Source organism: Quercus lobata, chromosome 8, assembly GCF_001633185.2.
Source record: "Quercus lobata isolate SW786 chromosome 8, ValleyOak3.0 Primary Assembly, whole genome shotgun sequence".
Lineage (NCBI taxonomy): Eukaryota > Viridiplantae > Streptophyta > Magnoliopsida > Fagales > Fagaceae > Quercus > Quercus lobata.
In genome coordinates, this window is record NC_044911.1 from 47208307 (window position 1) to 47234945 (window position 26639).

The following is a 26639-nucleotide window of genomic DNA, read 5'->3' on the forward strand; positions in this document are numbered from 1 at the left end:
GAATCGTGAGAGAAAGAGTAGGTCGTTCAAAGAAAGAAAAGAAGATAACCATCGCCGGTTGTGGTGGTGGCGGTAGTGGCAATGAGTAAAGGAGGCCAGCCATGTAGTTTGAAAGAGTTATGAGAGTTTTGGAAGAGAGAGGAAGGTTTGAGATTTAGGGCGAGCCGGTTTGAAGGTTTTCTTTTGAGTGTGTGAAAATTTTTTGGGTTTGGATGCCAAGAAAATACATGAAAAAAAAAAGGGAAGAAAATAAGGATTAATTTGCTAAGAATACGAGTCAATCTTTTGGGGAAGAACACATAGTTCTAAGTTGTTCATGTTCTTCCAAAAAAAAGAAAAAAAATTTAATTTAACTAATTTCTTTTATTTTTTTAAAAATAATTAAGTTAAAATTTTTTATATTATTTTTATCTGATGTGGCTTTTTAAAAAAAAATTAAATTGTTGATGTGGCATTTTTAAAAATGTAAATAATTTTTTTAATATTATTTTAATGGACACATCAGCATTTATTGTTGGACCGTTTGCCACGTAAGATATTTTTGTTAAATGAGTAATGATAAGAACTAAAACGGAACGTGTTTTTCAAAATAAGGACTAAAGCGGTGAAAATAAAAGATAGGGACCAAAGTGAAAAATTGCGTGAAAATGTAGGGACGAAAATGTGATTTTCTCCTTAAATTTACTGCCCACGGAAAACTTGTTAATTAATTGGCATAAATGCACTTTTAGTCCCTACATTTTGACTTTTTTCCATTTTGGTCCATACATTTTAATTTTATCACTTTTGGTCCTTAAACCAATTAACGCGTGTTATTTTAGTCTTTTCCTTCAATTAACCGACGAAAATAACTGAGGTGGCTGCCGGAGAAATTAAAATATTATAAAAAATACCACATCACCCATGACACATCAACATATAAATTAAAAAAATTAATTTATTAATTTTAACTAAATAATAAAAATAAAAACAGAATTAAAAACTAAAATTCATATGAATTAAGTTCTAAAAGTTTCTTGAACAAGAACACCAACCCAAAAATTTTAAAACCCAAAAAATTAACATAAGATACAAACCTGAACACTATTCTCAAACTCGCCACACACTTTTTCTTTTTTTCATCTCAAACTCAAACTACACTGCCACACACTATTTTCTCATCTCAACCAACCCAAAAATAAAAAAATAAAAAAAATAAATCTCAACCCAAAAAAACACATCTCAAGTAAGTTGAAACCCAGCAAACCCACCTCAAGCAAACCCAGATCCGGTGGCCTGGAGCACTTAATTGGCCTGGAGCTTCGCGGTGTCGTCGGGCTCAAACGATTTGACTCTAGTGATGAGGCCAGAAGCTCCGCCGCCTAGAGCTCCGAGGAGGTAGTTGCAGCCAATGAAGAAGGTGAGGTTGTCGGTGAGATTACGGCGGCTCCAGCGAGCTTTTGTCGAAAAGGTATTGAGGGGCGGTGGGGAGTTGGTAGACATTGCGAATTGGGATTGAGACTTGGATCCCTTGGTACGGGTCGTAGAATTGGGTCTAGGTATTATTCAGGTCGAGTTTCCGTCAGAGAAGAGCTCGTTGGTGGGGAGCATGGCCACCGGATTTGGTTTTACTTGAGGTGGGTTTGCTGGGTTCAACTTGCTTGAGATGGGTTTTTTCTAAGTTTGAGATTTTTTTGTTTGGATTGATTTGGTACTTTAGGGTTTTATGATTTGATGATTTTGCTGGGTTTGAGAAAATGGTGATTTTGAGATTTTTAATTTTTGGATTTTAATTTTTGGGTTTGCTAGTTTGTTATTGTGTTCTTTGTTTGTTGGATCTGAGAGCAAGGTTAAAATTTTCTTAAGATGTGTTTTTCTGGGTTGAGATTTTTTTTTTTTTTTTTTTTTTTGGGTTGTATTTTTGGATTGATTTTGTACTTTGGGGTTTTGGGATTTGATGATTTTGTTGGGTTTGAGAAAATGGTGCCTTTGAGATTTATGATTTTGTTTTTGAGCTGAAATTTTTTGGGTTTTTTGTGTGTTTGTTTCCTGAGAGAATTTTTGGGTTTGCTAGTTCGTTGATTGGGGAATAATAGGATATTCATGTGCTGGGAAAGAAGAAAAGTTCTTACGGAAAAAAAAAAAAAAAGGATTAATGTTCTTTGTGTTTTGAAATTTGAGTTTGTGTTTGGTTCTAGGTTTGTGCTCTTATGTTCTTGTTCTTTTGTTGAATGTTTTTATGTGTTCTTATTCAAAATGAATTAGATCTAAATTTATGTATTTTATTATTTTTAATTCTATTTTTTCTTTTTTTATTTAGTTAAAATTAATAAATTATTTAAAAAAAATTAGATGTTGATGTGGCATTTTTTAATAATATTTTAATTCCTCCGGCAGCCACCTCATCTATTTCTGTCAGTTGACTGACGAAAGTGACGAAAATAACACGTGTTAATTGGTTTAGGGACTAAAAATAGTAAAATTAAAATGTAGGGACCAAAATAGAAAAAAGTCAAAATATAGAGACTAAAAGTGCATTTACACCATTATGTTTTAGTTGGAGTAGTATTTTAGTTTTTCAAATATTGATAATATAGTTTCACTTAAAGTAAAATATGTTGATAGTTTTATGTAATTAGAATTAATCATTGGATAAAATGTTAAAAATAATTATTTTGGGAGGAATGAAAATTACGACTTCAAGTTGTGTCACAATCTTTTGGGTTGTAAATGCACTAAACTATTTAAGAACAATTTTAATAAGTAAAATCTACTCAATTTGACTCAGGAAAAAACTTGTTTCTATTTGTTTATTTGACCATCGAGCTAAGATTAAGCCAAATTTTAGATTCAACTATTAAAGGAGTTAAACATAAATATAATAATGTGTTAGTGAACAAACTTGTGACTGGTGTTCACCAAATTGCAAAAACCACATCAAAACCACTCGCAAAATGACATAAGCGCACCACACCGTAGGTAACAGTGCACCGCATTGCATGGTGCAATGCAATTTGCGGTTTTATAATAAGAAAACCGCACACTTTCTATATATTAATATATTTATTTTTTTAAATATTAGGTATATTATTAATAGTTTAATAACCCTAGTTTCCAATATATATATATTTAATTGGTTGAGATAGTGATATATGTTCAATTTTTGTTACATACTAGGTGTATTATAGTTATTGAAAACAAAGCATTGGGCTGGCCCAAACCAACCTAGCAAGTGTTGATTAGGAAAGCCAACCCAAAATAAAGAAAAACTAGCTTAATAGTTTAAAACTTGGCCCAAAACAAAGAGAAAAATCAATTTTGAGTTGGGCAGAAAAAACCCAAAATTTAAAAAATATACCGACTTCAAATCGTTCAAACCATATCTTATACATTGCATCGCATATGTGACCACAAAAATGACGTGTTGTGTGGTTATGGTTTTGACTAAATTATATATCGCACCGCACATATGATCGCATAAATGAGGTGCGGTACGGTTATGGTTTTCGTTAAATCGCATAGCAAAGTGTGGTGCTAAAAATGGCCTAAAACCGCAAATACCCCTACTTGTGAGCATGATACTCAATTTAAATATATAATGTTATATTTTTATAAAACAATACTTGTATAAATTTGATATTAACTTTTGTGAGTTTGTAAATAAATTTCTAAGGTATCAAGCTGATATTTTTAATTTATTGATAATATAAATATTTTATTTTATAGTAAAAATTTAAAACAATAAGTTTTTTTTTTTTTTGAGGAAAAAAAAATAAGTTGGTAAATTATTTTGTGTAAGTAGTTTAATTAATATAATTTCAACTATAATTTATACTATTAATATTAATTATTAGTACAATTTATTAAGAGATTAAAATTCTTAATTTTATATATAAGATTAAATTTTTGGGGAAATTACACTTTACTATCTTAAACTATATCTCATGATACACTTTGCACCCTAAATTTTTCGAATGCACTCTTTGCACCCTAAACTATTGTTGAGGGCCATTTGTGAAAGCCCAACAGACAGAAAAGCCCAATAATGAGGGCCACAAAGAATTGACAAGATAAATAGCAAAGAACCCATTAGGCCCAAGCGGCAGGAATAATGGATTACAGGCCCAACAAATGAATAAATGGGTCTTGAGAAGGCAAGCGGGCTCAAAGAAGCCAGGAAAGAAAGAAGTAGCATCTCATAGGCAGAGTATGAGGTAGAAAAGTGAGAAAGAGCCGCCGCAGGCCCAAGGCAATTGTAAACTAAAAGAGTAAGGAGTTTATGGCAGACCCATGAACTCCAAAGATAAGGATAAGGTTATTGGGCCGGGGAAGTCCAATGAAGTTAGTAAAAAGCCCATGGGAGTGTGGAATTAGCAAACGGGCCGAGGAAGCCCGAAAAAAGCAATCGGACCACGGATGTCCAAAGGAAAAGCCCAAAGGGACATAGGAGCCCATGAGTAAAAGTAAAATAGTGCCCACAATAGGCCACTGAGAAAAGGGATAAACGGCTGGCCCAAAAAGAGGTCCAGCAGGATTAAGATATTACGGTAGGAATAACAGTTCAACGTGGCAGGCAGTAAAGAAAATCAAAAGTGGGCCAAGGAAATGTGAAGCCCATTATCATACGAGGCCCAGCTCCTGAATGGAGCGAAAAACCAAAGGAAAGCCCACATGAAAGACCAGGAAAACGCAGACGGAGAGTCTCCAGGTCACAGCAGACGCATGAGTAGCAGGCAGACTTTTGGACAAATTTGAAAGGGAAGCACGCGCAAGGCTCAGGCACTACCAGCCTGTACCCAGCCAATATAGGACATGGTGGGGCCACGGGCCAGAGGTAAGAGGTAAAGGGGGTGTGGTTTGGTGGTGGGGAGGGGGGAAAAGACCTATTTACGGCTCCTGCCCAAGCCTCTTTTGGGAGGTACGTCCTGCTGGGATGATAGACCACCCAAAAGAGGCAAGTTTGAGGGAGAACCGTTGGTGCATGCTCTGAGAGTAGAGAGAGAAAGCATTTATACCGTGGCAGGAAAGAAGTGCTACGGCAGGGGGAGAACTGAAACCTGCCTCTGTCTGGCAAGGGTGAGTGGCACACACCTCTGGTGGTCGGCAAGTACGCCCAGACCAGACAGAGGCGGTTAAAGGGAAAAATGGTAAAACCATGGTCGCGGCAGGCACTATAAAAAAGCTCTTGCTGTGCCCTGTAAAGGGGATCGAAAAACAGAGTATATTTTTTTGAGTAAAAAGGAGAAAATAGAGCAAGAAGAAAGGAAAAAGATAAGAAAAAAACTAAGAAAAACGAGAGTTATTTCAAGGAGGGCATGCACCTATAGATCGTTTTCTCCCTTTCCCCCTTCAAATCTTATCTTCTTCCAAAACGTAAACAATGACTTTTTCTTTTGGGCAACAACCATTAAGGTCCGACTCTCTCAAAGCCATTAATCCCCACGGCAGGATAATTTTCCTGAGGGGGTTATTTGCATTGAGAAGAGGCGTTCTCCCCTCTTTGGCTTTGCTACGGCAGACTAAGCTTAAAACTTAATACGTGCCCATTTAAATTAACCAGTATTATTTTTTTCGTTCTTCTCTGTGATCGATATCATTATGACTGTAATCATGCTTTATTAAGTAGGAAATACATAGCTGTTTATTTAAATAAGTCAAAATACTCTGTTTTAGTTATTATTATATCCACCTGCCGTAACTCGTCTGCAGCAGTTCCGCCTGCCGTAATTCGTCTGCAACAGTTCTGCTTGTCGTAAAATTGCTCCTGGCAGACAAGGCATAAGTTTGTGCACAAACCGGCCCAAGTTGAGTTACAATTGGACCGGCCCCAGCTCCCTTACTTAGAAACACTAGGGCCCATCACCGCAGGAGGCAGCCCAGCCCATTACCGCAAGAGGCAACCCAACATACCATATCACATAGAAAAGGCCCCTACAACTATGACCATTGTTATTATACCCTGATATTAAGTTTGTCATTAACTTAGATGGAAAAATATGACACCATGTGAAAAGACTTAATTACCCCTCTTCTTAATGCTTTAAAAACGAAAGATAAATCATACTTTACCACACTAAACTATGGCTGTGTTTGTTTCATGTAAGTGATTTTCCGGAAAATACTTATTTTCCGGAAATGCTATTTTCCGGAAAGGAAAATATTTTTAAGTGTTTGGTTGCATTACAGAAAATGTTGTGAAAAATATTTTCTGGTGTTTGATTGTATGGTTGAAAATGTTATTTTCCTACAAACTCCGCCAAACTCACGGCAGCAAACTCCGACAATTAAAAACCACAACCACCAAAACATCACCACCACAACAACACCAAAAATCAAAATCATACAGAACACCAAAACACAAATAAAACCCAGAAAAAAAAAATCATATTCCGGTCAAATTGAGAGAAGAAGGAAGAGAGGGAGGACGATCGGTTTTGGGGTGCGACCATCGCGATCGGGGACGACGAATCGGTGCTGCGACTGCGGCGATCGGGGACGACGAATCTGGGTTCGCGATCGGGGACGACGAAGGGTGCGATTCGAATGGCGATCGGGAACACCAAAACACCACCACCCACGCCACCACAACAACAACAACAAAATCAGAGATCAAAGAGAGAAAGTAAAAAATCAAAATCACAAAAATTTCAAACGAGAACGAGAACGAATCGGTGCGAGTGGGTTCGTTGGTGCGAGTGGGTTCGCGGTGCGAGTGGGTTCGCGGTGTGAGTGGGTTCGTCGGGGTTTGTCGGTGCGAGTGGGTTTGTCGGGGTTCGTCGGTGCGAGTGGGTTCGCGGTGCGACGATCTCTCTACTCTCTCTGTCTCTCTTTTCGCGCGTGGTTCGGAAATGGTGAGACGATCTCGATGATCGGTGACTGGGTTCGACGAGGGTGGGTTTGAACGATCGGAGCGGTGCGATCGTCTTGCTCCGACGTCGGCGATCTTCTTGCTCTTTCTCTCTCTCTCTCTTCTATTTTCCAAGGGCGGAAATCATTTGAAGTGAAAATGAAAACGGAAATGATTTTCCGTTGTTTTGGCTCTCATTTTCGGTCAACTGGAAATGCTTTTCAGTTTGACCGAATTTGAAGTAACAACCAAACACCAAATTTTCCGGAAAATCATTTCCGGAATCGGTTTGAAGTCAATTCAAACGCACCCTATATTCCTTATTACACTTTACACCCTAAACTTTGAATTTTCATCCAAGTTAACAGCAAACTTAATGATGAGGTGCAAAGTGTAGCAAATGTTATAGTTTAGGATGCAAAACATACATTTGAAAAGTCTAAGGTGTAAAGTATAAAATGAGGTATAATTTAAGGTAGTAAAGTATAATTTCTCCTAAATTTTTTAAGTAATAAGAAAGAATAAATTAAAAGGTAGTAATTGAACCACTTCAAATAAACTTAAACACTTTCCCAAAAAAAAAAAAAAAAAACTTAAACATGTAATTTAGTTGGTTGGAACCAAACTTGAATATATAATTTAGTTGGTTCGAGACAGATCCGGCTCCTCTCCAGTTTAATGTCTCATGTTTTCTCCTGTTTTTAAACAGATGAACGACACGTGGCGGCTATAAAATCTAATGGTAAAAACAAGGCCACATCAAATTATCATTTATTTCTCTTTTACCCCACTCTCAGTAACCCACTACTCACACACCAAACAGCACTACACCGAATCTCAGAAACTATCACAAACAGAGTTGCAAGAGAGGGGGAAAGAATGGGCTGAGAAATTGCGGAAGAACAACAAAGGCTTCTTGTATATTTGTAAGTGTGACAATGTGAGCTAACTGCTAAATGCTAATTGCTAGTTATGGCTGTGTGTGTTTAACTGGTTCGGATCTGCACTTGTTGGTTTGTTCATCTTTTTTGTTGGGATTTGGTTGATTTCGGACTTGGTAGTTTGATACTGAGCTCTCTCTTGCCGTTTCTACAATGGGTTTTTGTCATGGGTCTGGTTTGAATTGAAATGAAATGAATTTTCTCCCTTTTGTTTCTTTATTTTTATATTCAATATAATTTTTTCTTTGTTTGTGCTTATGGGTTCTCTCCCTCTCTTGAGGCTCTGTTTATGTTTATGGATTCTCAGATCCGGTTTTATTTCTGGCATGATTTCTGACGGGTCCTTATCATCCACTGCTAAGTGCAGTGGGGTGTGAACAGTGGATTTATTGCTAAAGAGTGTTGGTAAAATGGAAATAAAAGATGTTGTGATTTGGCCTTTATATCTTACCATTAGATTTTGTAGATGCCACGTGTCATTTACCTGTTTGAAAACTGGAGAAAACATGAGACTCTTGAGTTGTGGGAATGCTATACAATAGTCGCATAGTTGACGGACATCGGTGATAATCTGGGTTCGGCTCCCCTCCAGTCTTGGGGTATTTGGAATAGTAGTTTGAGAATTGAAGTTTGGGATTTTTTAAAATACATGTGGTGAATTAGTGTGTGAAAAAATTTGTAATGCCAACAGGCCTTAAAGGCTCCGTTTTTCGAGTCTTTTGGCTGAATATTGCTAAATTTGAAGTTAATTTGTGTTATAGGTACTGTTTCAACTTATTTAGGAATATGAGGAAAGAGAGTGAATTTCGGCAATACCATTGCCGAAATTCAACAAAAGTAGGAGAGAGAATTTTTTGATTTTCGGCAACACCATCACCGAAATAGGAGGGAAAATTTTTTATTTTTTTTCCCTCCTATTTCGGCAATGCCATTGCCACATTTCACTTTTTTTTTTTTTTTTTTTTTTTTTTTTTTAAGAAATGATATGTGCACACAATTTTTACAATATTTTACAACATTTTTACAACAAATCACAGGTAATTAGTTATTATTAGTTAAAATTTGAATTTAACACTGAGATTACTTTTTTAATAACAAATATAACCTGCCACTTAAAATTTGTTGTAAAAATATTGTAAAAATTGTGTGCACATATCATTTCTTAAATAAAAAAAAAAAAAAGAAAGTGAAAATGTGGCAATGGCATTGCCGAAATAGGAGGGAAATTAATCCAGTGTTAAATTAACCTGCCACAACAAATTTTAAGTGGCAGGTTATATTTGTTGGATTAAAAAAAGTAATCTCAGTGTTAAATTCAAATTTTAACTAATAATAACTAATTACCTGTGATTTGTTGTTAAAAATGTTGTAAAAATATTGTAAAAATTGTGTGCACATATCATTTTAAATATAAAAAAAAAAAAAAAAAGTGAAATGTGGCAATGGCATTGCCGAAATAGGAGGGAAAAAAAATAAAAAATTTTCCCTCCTATTTCGGTGATGGTGTTGCCGAAAATCAAAAAATTCTCTCTCCTACTTTTGTTGAATTTCGGCAATGGTATTGCCGAAATTCACTCTCTTTCCTCATATTCCTAAATAAGTTGAAACAGTACCTATAACACAAATTAACTTCAAATTTAGCAATATTCAGCCAAAAGACTCCCGTTTTTCTCCCAATTTAAAAATGATGAAAGACACGTGGTAAAAATAAAATCCAAAGGTTACAAAAATGCCACGACAAATACAACTTTTTTTTCTCATCTAAGAAGTCTGACCACCCTCTTTCTCTTTCTCCCCAACAAGCCTTTCCTCTCTTATTTGCCTCTCTCTTCTTCTCCATCACCACCACCGCCTGAGCATCAGAGGTACCGAAATCAGAGCTTGACAGAGAAGAAGGGTAAAACAAGATAGTGGATTAGCAAATTATAAAGAGCAAAAGATCTTTGTGACCTTATGGGAAGCCAAGCAAGCTATACTGTGAGAGGGAGGTAGGTGTGCAGTTTGCCATTGTTGTCTTAAACTTCACCTTCTCTTGAACGGAAGCCAATTGCGTTACGGCTAAGCACACCACTCAAGTCCTTGTCCAACATGCCAAGAATAATATAAATTCCCCAAGCACAGACTCACTTCTTGTCCATTTTGGGTTATTTTTTTAATAATTTATTCTCTCTGATCAAATTGTATTTCTTATATCTTTTCTGGTTGTGGAAATTTTTGATTTTGTAAAAGCTTTTGAATTGTTCTTTTCAATTAGATGTTAATGTTATGATTGATTTTGTGGTAACATTGGCAGTGGGTATTATTTATATTAAAAAGATCTTTTTGCTCTTTTTAATTTCCTAATCCATTGTCCTGTTTTACCCTTCTTTTCCTTTAAGGTTTGATTTCGGTGCCTATGATGCTCAGGTGGCGGTGGTGATGGAGAAGAAAAGAGAGGAAGAGAGGAAAGGCTTGTTGGGAAGAAAGAGAAAGAGGGTGGTCAGACTTCTTAGGTGAGAAAAATGTTGTATTTGTCGTGGCATTTTTGTAATCTTTGGGTTTTATTTTTTCCACGTGTCCTCCATCGGTTTTAAGATGGGAGAGAACGGGAGACTTAAAAACTGGAGGGGAGCCGGACCCGATAATCTGATGGAGTTGAAACTTGAAACTAATTCCTTAAGCGGAAAGCAACAAATTCAAAAGTAAAACCAACAAAACCGACATGACCAAGAATCTCAGCAGTACCTCCGAAACATTACCTGCGGCTATGGAACTCGACCTCGACTCCTTCCTTAACTCACCTCTCACCAGCGACGACGACGACGACGACGATAACAAAGGCAATCACCACAACCTCTACTCCATCCCTCACCGCACAATCGACGAAATCCTCAACGCCTCCGATTCCTCCACCTCATCTCCCCCTACATCTCCACCGTCCGTTTACTCCCGCGTCTCCGATCCCAAACACGACCAAGACGACACCGTTTCAGTCTCCACAACTAAACAACCCTCCTCAGACTTTTCCTCCATACCGGCCCAACATCATGATGAAAACCCCTCGCTCCACTCCCGACCCGGTTCGTCTTCGTTCAGTCGGGTCAGACCCGGAATCAATTACCCGGACGATCCGTTTAAAAGGCTCTCGAACTCGAAGCCGTTACCGTCGCTTTTCGGCGGTGTGAGATCGAATGCGAAGCCAGGGGCAGCGCTTGCGGCGGCAGTGGCAGCCTCCAGGGCTCTCCCGACCCCGCACGCCGCCGCGATCAAGTCTAGGAGGGCTGCCAGTGGAAGCTTCCAGAAGGTTCTTGAAGATTCCGATGCGGTTTCGGTCTCAGCCTCAGATGAATTGAGCTCTAATAGTGAAATTCGTAATGCGAAAGAGGATGAGGTTTTGGAAGGTGTGATAGGGAATGAGGGTTTTGCGCAAGGTCCTAGTGTTAAAGAGGTCGAAAGCGAAGCCGAAAATGTGGTTCAAGTAGACGGATTAAAGGTTAGTAGTAATCATGAAGAATTGCTGCGAACAAGTGCTGATTCAGTTTCTAATTTTGAAATCATTGAGCCGCGGATTGGTTCTTCGTCCATAAGTGTTGAGGAGGACGAAAACAATGTAAATGTAGATGAGAATGCTTCTGTGCTTGACAGGAGCTCTGAAATTTTGAACTCAGAAGAAGATAAGGTTGATCATTTGGAAGAGAAGGTAGAGGAGGAATCGACAATTGAGGCATTGGAAACACAGCAACAAGTGAATGTTTTGGAAGATACTGAGGTGGGTGGTGGCGATGATGATGACGCGAGTTCATTGAGTGATATTTCTGAACTTGTGGAAGAGAGAATTGGGCAATTGGAGAGCAGGAGGATTAGTAAGAGAGCGGAGAAGAAATCCCGGGCTGCTTCTATGAAGCCATTGGAGTTAGCTGAGGAGCTTGAGAAGAAGCATGCTTCTACTGGTTTGCATTGGGAAGAAGGTGCAGCTGCTCAGCCAATGAGGCTTGAGGGCGTACGGAGAGGATCAACCACATTAGGATACTTTGATCTTGATGCGGATAATGCTATTACAAGGACCATTTCTTCTCAGGCATTCAGGAGAGATCATGGTTCACCTCAAGCTTTGGCTGTTCATACTAATTATATTGCAATTGGAATGTCAAAAGGGGTCATTCTCGTTGTGCCCAGTAAATATTCCTGTTATAATGCTGACCACATGGATCCAAAGGTTACTTTTGCATTAATCTGCTTATATTGCTCTTACTTGTTAGCCTTTCATGTTCCTTCAGGATTCTATGTTTCTATATATGTTATTTGTTCATCTTTTGGTTGAAACTTGAATAGATTCCAGGAAATATATTTTGGGTGTAATTAGAATCAAGGGAGAATGTTGTGAATGTGCCCTTTAAAATAATAGTCAATTCCTGGTGTCATCTCTTTGCAGAATTGCTTAAGTATCAACTTAATTGCTTATTTCAATCTCTAAAATGCCCCAATGAATTCCACACAAAACAGCAGTTACATACTTGATTTTGTACAGGATGACTTCCATACACAAATAACTTGATATTATTGAAAAGAAACACAATGTTATCAGCTTTAAAACCTTTGGTGTGCGTACTTAGTATGAGTATATTCTGTAAGGATGACTTATATACATAAATATAATGTGCATACTTAGCATGAGTGTGTTGGTACTTCCTCAACAAAGTTCTTATTCAGATATGCCCTCAGTATATGGTTATCTGTTAAGATACCATTGATTGGTAATATCTAAATTTCTTCTGTTACAGAAATCGAACATGTTAAGTGAGGAATTTGGCTTTTTATGGTAATTTCAGTATGAAAACATCTGGATGTTTAATTAAATTGTGAAGCTTCTAAGTACATTTGCTTTTGCTATGTGCCACATTGTAGTTACGACAGAAATAACTTTACTCAATAAACCATGCTGTTTATGTTCCAGATGTCGATGCTTGGTCTGCAAGGGGATAGGTCTCATGCCCCTGTAACTTCCATGTGCTTTAATCAGCAAGGGGACCTGCTCTTAGCTGGTTATGGTGATGGTCATATTACTGTTTGGGATGTGCAGAGATCATCATCAGCAAAAGTTATTACTGGAGAGCATACAACACCAGTAGTACATACATTATTTCTGGGGCAGGATTCTCAGGTTACTCGTCAATTTAAAGCAGTTACTGGTGATAGTAAGGGTCTCGTTCTGTTGCATGCTTTCTCAGTTGTTCCCTTGCTCAATAGGTTCTCCATCAAAACACAGGTAAAACGTTAGTATGCATTAATATGTGATTTATGATTGTGGCACTATGTATAATATGCTTATGAGTTGACATCATCTCCAAACTAATGATCATATTGTTACTTGAAATAGTGTCTTCTTGATGGACAAAAAACGGGAATTGTGCTATCAGCTTCACCGGTCCTTTTTGATGAATTCTCTGGAGGTGCTTCCCTGTCCTCTCAGGGAAACAATGCGGTTTCATCCAGCAGTCTTGGTAGTATGATGGGAGGTGTAGTAGGTGGAGATGCTGGCTGGAAACTCTTTAATGAAGGCTCTTCTTTAGCTGAAGAAGGTGTGGTCATATTTGTCACCCATCAAACTGCTCTGGTGGTATGAAGCCCTCAGATGATTGCACAAATTCCATGTACCTTTTGTCTTGTGAATTGATGTTGTTCTTCTTAGTGGTTATATCTTGTTCAAAATGTGTTAAAGCCACATTTGCATGTTACAGGTAAGGCTTACTCCTACTTTGGAAGTCTATTCGCAGCTTTCTAAGCCAGATGGGGTTCGAGAGGGTTCTATGCCTTATACTGCATGGAAATGCATGACAAAATCACGCAGTTTGCCTAGTGGTATGCATTGAGTGAGTTTTGGGCATTTATGTTGAGATATTTCATTTTTTCTAAGATATGAATTTGTTTCAGAAAACGTGCCTGTGGAGGCATCAGAGAGAGTCTACTTGCTCGCAATTGCTTGGGACCGAAAAGTTCAGGTTGCAAAGTTAATCAAATCAGAGCTAAAAGTATATGGGAAATGGTCTCTTGACAGTGCAGCTATAGGTGTGGCTTGGTTGGATGATCAGGTACGTATTTAGTTATTCATATATTGTTGATTTGTCTTTGTTGTATTTAAATAATGTTATTTAGGCAGCGTTGCCTAGTAAATAATTGTAAATGCTTTGCATGTAATGAGATTTTTGTACTTGACCAGATACTGGTTGTTCTTACATCAACTGGACAACTCTGTCTGTTTGCTAAGGATGGAACTGGGATTCACCAAACAAGTTTTTCTCTGGATGGTTATGGTGGAGATGATCTTGTTGCATACCATACCCACTTTATTAATATCTATGGAAATCCTGAGAAAGCTTTTCACAATTGCATAGCTGTAAGAGGAGCTTCAGTATACATCCTTGGACCTATGCATCTTGCTGTTTCTCGCCTTCTCCCATGGAAGGAGCGGATTCAGGTTCTGCGGAAAGCAGGTGACTGGATGGGTGCACTGAACATGTCAATGACACTTTATGATGGCCAGGCGCATGGTGTTATTGACCTTCCTAGAACCTTGGATGCTGTACAGGAGGCCATAATGCCCTACCTTGTGGAGTTGCTTTTGTCATACGTAGATGAAGTATTTTCTTATATTTCAGTGGCATTTTGCAACCAAGTTGAGAAAATGGAACCACTGGACAACCCAAATAGTAGAAGCAGTTCTGTGCACTCTGAAATAAAAGAGCAATACACTCGTGTTGGTGGAGTTGCTGTGGAATTCTGTGTTCATATCAAGAGGACTGACATCCTTTTCGATGAAATTTTCTCCAAGTTTGTGGCGGTACAACAGAGAGGTATCATTACATCTCTGAGTCTTCTTGTGTTGAATGCTTCAATTACTATGCAGTTTGATCTTTGATGTCCAGGTTGAAGTTCATTTTTTAAGTGAAACTTGGTAACTCAATTTGTGATAGCCATAACTACATAACATGAGGCTAGAATGTTTAACAAACTTTGAAGGTCAGACTGTTTGGACAGTGAGATTATTGCTAGGCTATCAGCAAGACATGTTTGGATCTTTGGGGGGAATATTATCAATTATGAAAGAATATGAGAAATCTTTCCTTATTTATTATTGGCAAGTTACAAACGCACCTAGTGGTTGTTGAACCCACAATCTCACCCTCCACCCTATTCTCATTGGGAAGTGCCAAATGAGCCAAGCTCATTGGCTGCTTAGAGAGCTTTCCTTGTGATGAAGTTTTTCTAATGATATATTCTATGTTACCTTTGCCTTTTAAGATTGGGTTTGTTACTAGGAAGGGTGCAAGTGTTATTCAGCTCTCCTAGCACCTTGAGAGTGATGTATTCCGTGTTGACACTTTGCTAGTACAAAACTAGGTTGAGTTAGTGTCTGCTGTGGTCTTATTGCCTGTGAAGTGTGTGTATTCTATATATATATATATATATAGCAGCCCTTGCAATAATTTGTCCATATTAGCAGTCCTTAGACATTACTCTTTCGGTGATTTACCTTTTGTTTCATTACATTTTCCAGACACATTTTTGGAGCTTTTGGAACCATATATATTGAAGGACATGCTTGGATCACTGCCTCCTGAGGTATAGCTTGATGTCCCAGTGCTTAGCCTTATTGGCAGCTTAATCATAAATTCTGATATTTCTTTTTCTTTTTTCGTTTTATTTTGTTAGATTATGCAAGCACTTGTAGAACATTACAGCAGCAAAGGATGGTTACAACGAGTTGAACAATGCGTCCTTCACATGGATATCTCTTCTTTGGATTTCAATCAGGTCTTACCTTCAAAACCTTTGTTAATCATTTTTGTTGTTGGAGTAAATTCATTTGTTATGATTTATTGACTTGATTGGATAATGATTATTATTTTTCCTTGTAGGTTGTTAGGTTATGTAGAGAGCATGGATTATATGGTGCTCTGGTGTATCTCTTCAATAAAGGATTGGATGATTTTAGGGCTCCTTTAGAGGAGCTGTTGGTGGTCTTGCGAAATAGTCAAAAGGAGAGTGCTGCTGCCCTTGGGTATGTATAACGTGTTCCTTGTGTTCTCATTCATTGAATATGGAAGATTTCCTAATATCATGTTTTCTCATTCTAGTTTGCTTCTCTTCTATGAATGCTGTCATGTCAATATTTATAAATTGACTAGATTTAGGGTCTATTTGGGATTTGCTTATTTTGCTGAAATTGAAATTTTTTTGCTGAAAGTACTGTAAATGAAGGTAAAAGTTAGCTGAAATAGTACAGTTGGACTCATGAATAGTACCAAAAAGTGCAGTGAGGTTCATGAATAGTATCAAAAATAAGTTGAATAGTAAAATAAGCTAGCTTTTTAATTTGGAGCCAAACGCACACTTATTTAGAAGTTTATTTATGGGAAACATTTTCTACTTTTAAGGAATTGTATTCAATGTGCAGGTATAACATCATATTAAGAATGTAATTTTATAGGAGCTACAAATAACCCTAATCTTAAAAGATTTCAATCAGCTGGTTTGAATTAGGCTCCATCTGGGCCTATGTGGCATGGAGTTGGAGACTTGGAGTCAAATTTCAATCAGTGTGCAAGCTTGCTTCTTCCTTCTCCCTTCCCCTTTTCTCCCTCACATTAATTTTCTTATTCTACTTTATGATAGTATTTTTGTTCTCATTGGAAATACATGTATCTTAGCTGTGCCTTAGTGAAGTGTTATTCATATGGGGGCATATGCTATCCAGAGGTTACAAATTTAAGATTCCTATTAAGTTGGTTTTTATTTTCTAAACCGCGAATGAAAACTGTCAAATATTGCATCAAAAGCACACTTCTGGCTTGTTTGTATCTCAATTGTGCCTTAGTGAAGATTTATTCATTTGGGGGCATATGCTATTCAGACGTTACAATTAAAAAAATTTCATATTCATTTGGTTATGATTTTTTAAACCATGAGCAAAAAGTGACAAATAGGAAAAGGTATCTCATGAGACCTCCCTTTCACATCATGTGTGGGTCTCACTTGTTGTGAGAGGTATCAGGTAAGTCTTATAAGATAATTTTCCATCTGATAGGGCTGGAAAACAGGGAGGGCTTATTCCTCTACTGGTTGGTTGTGTAAATAATTACCGGGAAGAAAAAGAGAGAGTATGAAATATTTCTGGGGAAAGGTGGTTTAAAATTTTGATCGAATAAAACTTCTTGAGGCATTTGACTATATGGAATATCTTTAGTTGAAAAGAGGTTTCTTTATTCAGTATGGTATTGATAGAATTTTAGAAAATGTCTTGGATGGCTCACTTGAAATGTTCATTTTCTTTAGATTGGTTGCCCACCACAGCCCCCACTGGGGCCTAGCCCCCCAAAAATAAATTATAATGAGAGAGAGAACTGCTTTACCACTTTTTCTTATTTGCAGTCTTATGGTAATCGTACTGAAAGGTGTTACAAGCAGGATTATATTGTTTTATACCATTATTTATGTTTTATCTTCTTATAGTTGGTTTTTTATTACCACTTTGTAGTATTAACCTTTGCCTTTTGTTCTTGCTTACAGGTACCGGATGCTTGTTTATCTAAAATACTGCTTTTCAGGTCTTGCTTTTCCTCCAGGTAAGGAGTTATTATTGGTGGCACTTTCCAATTGATCAGTTTGAAGATCCTTTGTGCAAGTATGTGAAAATTTCTCTATAAATCTTGAATTGACTAAATTATAGAAAACCAAATATATGTGACTGTTTATCTTGTAATATTTGTTTTGGCCATTTTATGTTGTACATATACATGTTATGCTAATTTCTCAGAGTGTTATATTTTTGTTTAGCTGTGTTACTACTTTCTTACAGGTCTTAAGTAATTCTTTAGGTTAAATTCAATAAGGATGTGACATAAAAGACCCTATTTACACCCTTTAATAAAATATTGACACTGTCAGATTTTCAAAATGAAAGCATAGTGACTAGCACATATGATAACAACCCATTAAAAGCTAATATAATCAAATATTTATTAAGAAAACAAACAAACCGATAAAAAAAATTACTGTCATCTGAAGACTCTGAACACACTGAGAAGTCGCTGGATTGATGTTGGTGTTGTCTGAATTTCGTTCAATAGAAAAAACCTTTTGATGATTCCATAACAATCTGCAAGCATTTGATTCAATTGCCATCTCCCTGCTCCAAACCCAACCACTGTAAACTCCATTTTTCTCATCCTCATAAGCCTTGTCAGAATCAGAATCATACTGTTCCTCCCATTGCATTCTTCAACACCCCATATTATTCCAAGTTCCCAAGAATCACACTATTCCCTCCTCAGAATCACACTTTTTCTCCAGTTAACCTCAGCTATCTCTCCAAGGCGACAGTGATGGTTGTTGGTACTTATTGGGTGAGTTGGATTGCAGTCTTGTGACAATTATGATGTGGTCAACAACTCCTCTATTCTAAAGGCTTTTATTTATTTATTTTTAATTTGAGGATTTTAATGTGATTTGGATTGTGTGTAGTGGGGCTTATGCTTGTTATCACACAAATCTGATGTGTCATTGATTGGATGGTGAAAACCATGGGTTTTGCATCACATCCTTATCAAATTCGGATTCATTCTTTAAACATGCTGCTGTTTTCTTTTTAAATGTGTGGTCTTTAAGTGGTGATTTTAGTATCTGTATTTGTTTTGTCAGTGTATATATATATATATATATATATATGTCTGTACTGGTTACTGACTTTGGAAGAACAAGGCCTTTTTCTAATAAGCAAATTCATTGTACAGCTTGAAACCAGTATTATGACTATTTGATAATTTTTTTTTTTATACAACTTACTATTGATAAAGAATGGCAACCTGTTTGGTTTCATCTTTTAGTGTTTATGGGAGTTTACATAATTCTTAAATGGTGTTTAGATGCTATGAAATGAGTGTGAGGCATCAAAGCAAGAATACCTTGTTTCTTTTTACAATCCACATGTTTTGAAGCTGTATCACTTGTACAGCTTCATTTCAATGTATGCAGGATGGAACTGATTTAGAAACATTGAAGCCAAAAGTTTCCCTTTTGCAGGACAAGGAACTCTGCCCCCTACACGCTTGCCATCTCTTAGAACAGAACTTCTGCAATTTCTGTTAGAACATTCTGATGCCCCTAACTCAAAAGCTGTTTCAAGCTTATCATCTGGAGGAGCATACCTGAACCTGTATCATCTCTTACAGTTAGATACTGAAGCTACTTTAGATGTTTTGAGATGTGCTTTTGTAGAAGATGAAATCCCAAAACCAAAACTTTCATCACATGATTCAGCAGATGAAAATACAAAGCCAAAAATAGAGAATGACAATGGATGTCAAAATATATTGGTCCAAGATACAGTGAACTCTCTTATTTGTATTCTTAATAGGGACATTTCCCAAACAGAGAGGTCAGATAGTGAAGATATCAGTGGATTGGTTGAAGAATGGCCTTCTAAGAAAGACATAGGCCATATGTTTGAGTTTATAGCATACTATGTTGCATGTGAAAGAGCTAATGTCTCAAGAAGTGTCCTGAGTCAGATTTTAGAATACTTGACATCACAAAATAATTTTCCAACTAGTGTTTCCTCACATCACATAACTTCAACAAGAAGGGAGAAGCAGGTGCTTGCCCTTCTAGAAGTAGTGCCTGAGATTGACTGGAATGCTTCTTATGTATTAGGCCTATGTGAGAGAGCACAATTTTACCAGGTATATTTAAATATAGTTCTTATGATGTTTACCTGGGAAGCATATTGCTGCAATCTAGAAATCCTCTGTTTTTCTTACCTGTAATATTAGCTCTGTTTTAATTTTATAGGTTTGTGGCTTCATTCATACTATCAGACATGAGTATCTTGCTGCTTTGGATAGCTACATGAAGGATGTAGATGAACCCATTCATGCTTTCTCCTTTATCAACAAAACATTATTACAGCTGAGTGATAATGAACGTGCTATTTTTCAATCAGCGGTCATTTCTCGTATACCTGAGCTGGTTGATTTAAGCAGGTAATGTTTTTTTTTTTTGAAGTTATCTGGGGATCTTGTTTAAATGGTACATATGATCTTTTGTTGCGCAGAAATTAATTTATTCTGCAATCTCATGCATTTGTTTATCCTTTGCAGAGAGGGAACATTCTTGTTGTTCATCGGTCATTTCAACAAAGAAGGTTTGCATATCCTGTCTGAACTCCGCTCTCATCCAAGAAGCCTATTCCTTTATTTAAAAACGGTCATTGAGGTTCACTTATCTGGCACTCTCAATTTTTCTTCTTTAAGACGAGATGATTTTGTGGATCCTTCTGATGGAATAAGGTTGAAGGATCAGTCAAAAGGACTTGAGGCTTACTTGGAAAAAATCTCTGATTTCCCCAAGTTAATGCGTAATGATCCAGTTGAAGTGACTGATGATATGATTGAGCTTTATCTAGAGGTGAGCACTTTTACAACTATATTTATAATTCAAGCTAGAATTCATTTTACTCCCTTTAAGTTCAGACTTCTTGTCATTTTGGTCCCTATAGTTCTGCTTTTTGCAATTTCATCTGAAAAGTTTTAGATTGTTGTCAATATAACCTTGTCTAACTCAGTTAAGGATCTGTTTGGGATCCGCTTATTTTTTTGAAACTGAAAACTTTTTGCTGAAAGTACTGTAGATAAATGTAAAAATTAGCTAAAATAGTACAGTGGGGCCCATGAATAGTAGCAAAAATAAGCTGAATAGTAAAATAAGTTGGCAAAAATAATTTTTGCCAAACACACACTAAGTGTCATCAAACTATGTCATCTTGGTGAAATTTTTTGTAACGAAAAAAAAAAAAGATTCTTTAAAAGAAAAAAGATACTGTCAGAAACAATGTAAGAAAGCAAATTGCTAGCAAACCGAGGATTAAAGTTATCGTCAGGACCTCTCTGCCATGGTACTTCACATCCTGCTTGATCTTAATGAATGAAACTCAAGCTATGGAGGAAAGGCAACAGAGTATGCAGTTACCATGAATAATTTTAAGAACTTAACCCCCTTCCCCACCCAAAAAAGGGGAAAAGGGGAAAAGGGCAAGGCATTGTTCATACCAACCAAGAAGATGGTGGTCCAAGTCAAAAGCATAGAAGCAGCTGAAGGCACCTATGTGAACAAAAGGAATTGGAGCACAAGGACTATTGAAGTGTTCTAGATGTGAATCCACTTGAACCGAAGCGAGGCCTAGAGCTATCAAGAAATTTGTCTTAGCGTAGAAGAAGGCAGTGAGGATGGTGAGAGAGATGGAATTGAATGAGAGGCAGAAAGAAGAATAAAAAAAAGCTGGGCGAAGAGAAGGGAAAACTTGACTGCAAAGAAGGTTTTGGGACTGGAGTTGAGGGAATCGAGGATGTTAGAGAACATGACGCCTAGGAAATTTACTGTATTATTTTCCTTAAAATTCTGAGTTTTTTGGATTTACCTGCTCTTTTCTTTTCCCTTCGAACTTCCTCTCTCTTCTTTTTTTATAGCATTTTTATATAGTTTTTCTCACAAATTATTATTATTTTTATATGGAATTTTCACTAAAACATTAATGGCAATGTTTTGGTGTTACATACAGCTCATGACATTTGATGGCACTTGGTTAAAGGAATTGGAACCACCACATTGATAACAGTCTGAAACTTTAGGATGAAATCGCTCATAGTGTCACTGTAGAGATGAAACTCACAACAAACTCAAACTTGGAGGGACCAAGATGTAATTTAGCCTAAATTGAAATATGAAGTGGTTGAATGTTTTCTTTCCCCCAATGTCAAATGAATGTGTTTGTTCAGTCTTATCCTATGGTCTTTGAACTTCTTGCTATATAGCTATTGTCAACTCTAAATGTCTTCCCCCACCCCACATTATATGTGACAATGATTTTGGGTTGTCAATAAACTAATAAAGATCTTGTTTCATCAGTCTGCTCATCATTGGGCCACATATCATACTCCTTGTATACATATTTCTAGACTATGCAGATTCTGCACCATAAAGGGTGGTTGTTGTTATGGCCTCTTAATGGCTTACTTTAGTTTTAGTTGTTGCTCAGATTTCCTGGTAGCACTTCTCTATTTGGTGATAGCACCTAAGGTACTCAATGTTTTGCATATCACTTTTGCAGCTATTATGTCAGTATGAACCTGGTTCAGTTCTCAAATTCCTTGAGACCTTTGATAGCTATCGTGTGGAACACTGTCTACGCCTGTGTCAGGAATATGGGATTATAGATGCTGCTGCCTTCTTGTTAGAAAGGGTTGGTGATGTGGGGAGTGCTCTTTTACTTACACTTTCAGGCCTTGACAGTAAATTTGTTGAGCTTGATACTGCTGTTGGAAATGTGGTTTCTGATGTGGCTTTGAGTTCTGCTGCTGATACAAAGCATCTCAGGACTGTATTAAATATGAAGGAGGTATGTCAATATGACTTTTAATGAGATGATATGTTTAAGCTTCTTGTGTGTGTGTGTGTACAATTGTTTTACAACTTTATATTACCTCTGATATTTCTCTTACAGGTGAATGAAATTAGCAATATATTGAATGCCTGTATTGGATTATGTCAGCGGAACACCCCTCGCTTGAACCCTGAGGAGTCAGAGACGCTCTGGTTCAGATTACTTGACTCGTAAGTTGAACATCAATCTTTCGTTTGCTTTCTTTATTATGGTAGATTTACCATAAGTTTTCTTCATTGCAAAATCGTCGGAGCAGTATATAATCATCCACTATAGCAGTTTGCCTCATGCTGATTAATTGATTATCATGATTATATGACAGACATCCATTTGTTTGTTATATAATGGAGTAGATCTATACTTGCAATTAAACAGGAGGGGTATATTGGTACTTTATCAGATGCACATTCATTCTATGACACTGCATTTATTTCTTTTAAGAAACAAAAAATTGAGAATGCCAATGAGCTATAGCTCAACTGGCGCTTCCATTGGGTGCATGTGTAACTTATCATTGAAAAAAAGGAAAAGAAAAGAAAAAAAGATTTAGAAGAAATTACATATTTCTATGATTATGTTGTTTTGAGGAACATAAAGTTCTATGAACTGTTATGTTCTCTACTTATTAAAAAAATGGATGTTATGCTCTCTATTATTTTTGTTTAATTGTGGCACAAACTCATACTAAGCTTCTGTTCCTCAATCTTGTTTCCTGGATTTAATTGCTCCTCTTAATGCCTAAGCACTTGGTGCTTCTCTTTGATCATTATATGTTTTATGTGATATTTATGCTAGTGTGTGAGTCTTGTGGTGGGGGTGGCGTTTCATGTGATTGGTATGAAACATTAGCAAGTTTCAGTCACCAATTTTATTCTTCCAAGAATCTGGAAACTATATAAATATTTTTTACCAAGTGAACTTGAAAACTATCAAATGACTGATATCCATATACTTTGGTAGTAATATTAAATAATTTTTGTACAATTCCAATATGTTTACCAATATTTTCTTATGAGTAGTTAATGCAGTCTAAGATATGTGAGCTTATATGATTTATTTGCATTTCATGTGAAATGGTAGCAATGAACTTTAGCTCAATTGGAACATCCTCCCCCTTCCCCCCATAAAAATGGAGTGGAGGATAAGGTGTGGGTTCAAGACTTACTGTATTTCTAACTTAATAATAGTTGAGTTGTAAAATATGAGAGATTAGGGTTACATTAATATGTCCCTCACCTTAGCATATATTTATTAGAGAAATAGCATGATTACAAAAATACCCTTACACTAATACAAAATAACAAGTTAATATAAAAGAGTGATGCAGGATAACCTAGGCTTTCCACCTAGATTAGTCCTATAGTAGAAATTTAGGCTTCCCACCTAAGGTGTTTGGATTCACCACCAAACAAACGCGATGCAATTTTGCAAATAATCTGAATAATAATAATCATAGTTTGAAAATACAAAAGAAATCATTTGGAGCTTTATATGCAGCTTCCAGAAATCACAATGATAAGGATAAACTCTCCTAAACAATCTTAAATGCTAATCCGATAGTCCTAAACAATCTCAAATACTAATCCAATACTAATCAAATAACTATGTTACAATCTGAAATTATCCATTGAAAATCTAAAATAAAATATCGAAATAACTTCTGGTTTGCTCCTGCATTAAAGAGTTTCTTCTCAGTAAAACAAAAGGTTTTGAGATGGTGAACTACAGTTGCTCCAGGATAAGGTAGCCTCTAAAATATTAAAAATAAGGTAGTGGGGTAGGTCTCTCTCTCTCTCTCTCTCTCTCTCTCTCTTATTTTTAATTTTTGTCAGGTCAGAGTGGATATTGAATGAGATAGTAGCTTCTAGAAAATCAACAAGGATAGATATAACTAGGAAAGACTTGAATATGTCATTAAGGCTCAGGTTGTCATCATGTATGGTTTGTTTGGCTTTCACATGACCTTGAAAGATACTAAGAATATATTTCCATATGCTTAGTTTCACTTGCTTTGTTTTCATGTTAACAACTGTTCTGCTCTTTATAAAGTTGCTAAATAAGCAACTTCTCTTAGGAGGAAGTTATTATATTGTTAAGAATTAAGATAAATATATATACATGTGCAGGAAAAATAATAAATAGTGCTAATTCTTCACAAAAATTCATTTCAGGTTTTGTGAACCTTTGATGGATTCATATGGTGATGAAATGGTATCTAGAGGAGAAAATCATGTTCCACTGCTGACCGAATCATCAGTCTCACGTGAGGATGAAGCATGCATAGTTAATTGGAGAATATCAAAATCGCACAGAGGGGCTCATATCTTGAGGAAATTGTTCTCTCAGTTCATCAAAGAGATTGTTGAGGGAATGATAGGATATGTTCGCCTTCCAACCATCATGTCCAAACTCCTCTCTGATAATGGCAGCCAGGAATTTGGTGATTTTAAACTTACCATACTGGGCATGCTTGGAATATATGGCTTTGAAAGGCGAATTCTGGTAGATATACTTTTTAAACTCATCATTTGCTTTAGTCATGTGGTCGGCCTTTTGTATACTTGTTGCATTAGTTTATATAATGGGAATTATTTTTGCATCTTTGTTGAGATTTAACTATGCCAACATGCATGATTAGGTCATAAAGCTTCTTCTTGTGAATTTTAGTTCTTTAGTGCGATTCTAGGACCTTTGTTTAGGATCATGAATGAACTCTTCTCCCATCTTTGGGATATTAACGTCTTCTCATAGCTAATGCAAAGAATTTGAAAGCTGCTTATATAATTGTTGCAAAGAGTTGCATGGCACGTTGCATTTAGTATTTCTGCTGTACAGAAGTGAGCAGCAAACTTGCATCAAGGATTTTAGTTTGATTGTAATTTCTGATTGCATGTGCATATTAATTGTTGACATTCTAGTGGATAAATGAATTTCTTTTTAAAGTTAGATATAAGGCTGACTCACTCGACTGTAATTATAAAATATTCAGAGTATAAAATTTTCTATTGATTATAATTATTTAATTTGTTGTTTTAGGACACTGCCAAATCCTTAATAGAGGATGATACATTCTATACCATGAGCTTACTGAAGAAGGGGGCCTCTCATGCGTATGCACCCCGGAGTCCTATATGTTGTATATGTAATTGCCTTTTCTCGAAGAATTCTTCTAGCTTTAGCATTCGTGTTTTTAATTGTGGTCACGCAACACATCTTCAATGTGAAGTTCCGGAAAATGAGGCATCAAGTAGAGGTGCCTCATCTGGATGCCCAGTTTGTATGCCGAAGAAGAAATCACACAAAGCAAGAAATAAATCGATTCTTGCAGAAAATGGTTTAGTAAGTAAATTTTCATCCAGGCCACAACAATCACCTGGAACTAGTATTCTACACCCCCATGAAAGTGATGCATTAGAGAATTTCTATGGGCTTCAGCAAATTTCACGGGTAAGCATCGACTTATAATTGTCATTATCTTTTCCATTTCTTGGACTTCACAAGCATTGAAAATTAATCAAAAGTGAATTGGATGCTGCAGTTTGAGATCTTGACTAATTTGCAAAAGGACCAGAGATTAGTTCAAATAGAACACATGCCTCAGTTGAGGCTTGCACCGCCAGCTGTTTATCATGAAAGGGTAAAGAAAGGAACAGATATTTTTACAGGAGAAAGTAGCAATGGCCTTGCGAAAATAGAGAAACAAAGTAAAAGCAAGCAATTAAGGGAGCTAAGAGTAAAAGGATCATCTCTTCGGTTCCCTTTAAAATCAAGTATATTTGGTGAGTTGTGTTATAAATTCAATTTTAGAGTTACTAAAATTTTGTGATACTTTCCAATTCTAACATATGGGAAACTCTGCTATAGGCAAGGAGAAGACCAGCAAGCGGTAATGCGAGTGTCATGTATAGAACATACTGGAGATGATGAAGACCATTTTGGCTGAGATTTTGACTTACTTTATTCTTCTTCGTTTTTCTTTTTTGTATATTTTCATAATTGATTTGTTTATATTAATTTTGGGAGGCTTGGTTGTTGCTGGTTGTTGTATCTGTTTATATCTTAGAGTAAAATTGTACATGAACCATGGAGAGGCACTTGTAATGAAATTGAAATAGAATGCAATCAAATAATGAAGGAATATTTTCATCAGCCTATCTTTAAGAACGTGGACATATATATGAAAAGACGAGTAAAAAGCAATGCTTTTTCCAGAGGGGAGGAAAAAAAATAGTGATGTGCTAATATCAATGAGATTGAGTTATAAAATTAGCAAATTGGTTTAAAGCATTTGTGGAAGAGGAGAAAAATGAAGCTGAAATGTATCAGAAATTGTAGAAGTTAAAAGATATGATAAAAATGAAAAAGTCACTTTGAAGAATAAAACAATTGCAATGGTAAC

At 36.5% G+C, this 26639-nt stretch overlaps 1 protein-coding gene across 2 annotated transcripts; it reads left to right on the forward strand.

Annotated features, from left to right (window-relative positions):
* Positions 1-9540: 9540 nt before the first annotated feature.
* LOC115958200 (vacuolar protein sorting-associated protein 8 homolog) lies at positions 9541-26389 on the forward strand. 2 transcript variants are annotated; one of them, XM_031076594.1, is made up of 20 exons: positions 9541-9755; positions 10174-11962; positions 12701-13012; positions 13124-13363; positions 13485-13605; positions 13678-13835; positions 13964-14597; positions 15302-15366; positions 15457-15558; positions 15663-15805; positions 17314-17369; positions 18826-19484; positions 19594-19784; positions 19902-20208; positions 21908-22195; positions 22301-22410; positions 24412-24742; positions 25277-25687; positions 25779-26019; positions 26105-26389. In XM_031076594.1, exons 2-20 carry the CDS (start codon positions 10469-10471, stop codon positions 26128-26130), a joined length of 5889 nt encoding a protein of 1962 aa, XP_030932454.1. In that variant the 5' UTR covers positions 9541-9755; positions 10174-10468; the 3' UTR covers positions 26131-26389. The 2 variants fall into 2 exon arrangements, with proteins under 2 accessions (XP_030932454.1, XP_030932453.1); XM_031076593.1 differs by lacking the exon at positions 9541-9755 and having other exon boundaries at positions 10077-11962.
* Positions 26390-26639: the final 250 nt, after the last annotated feature.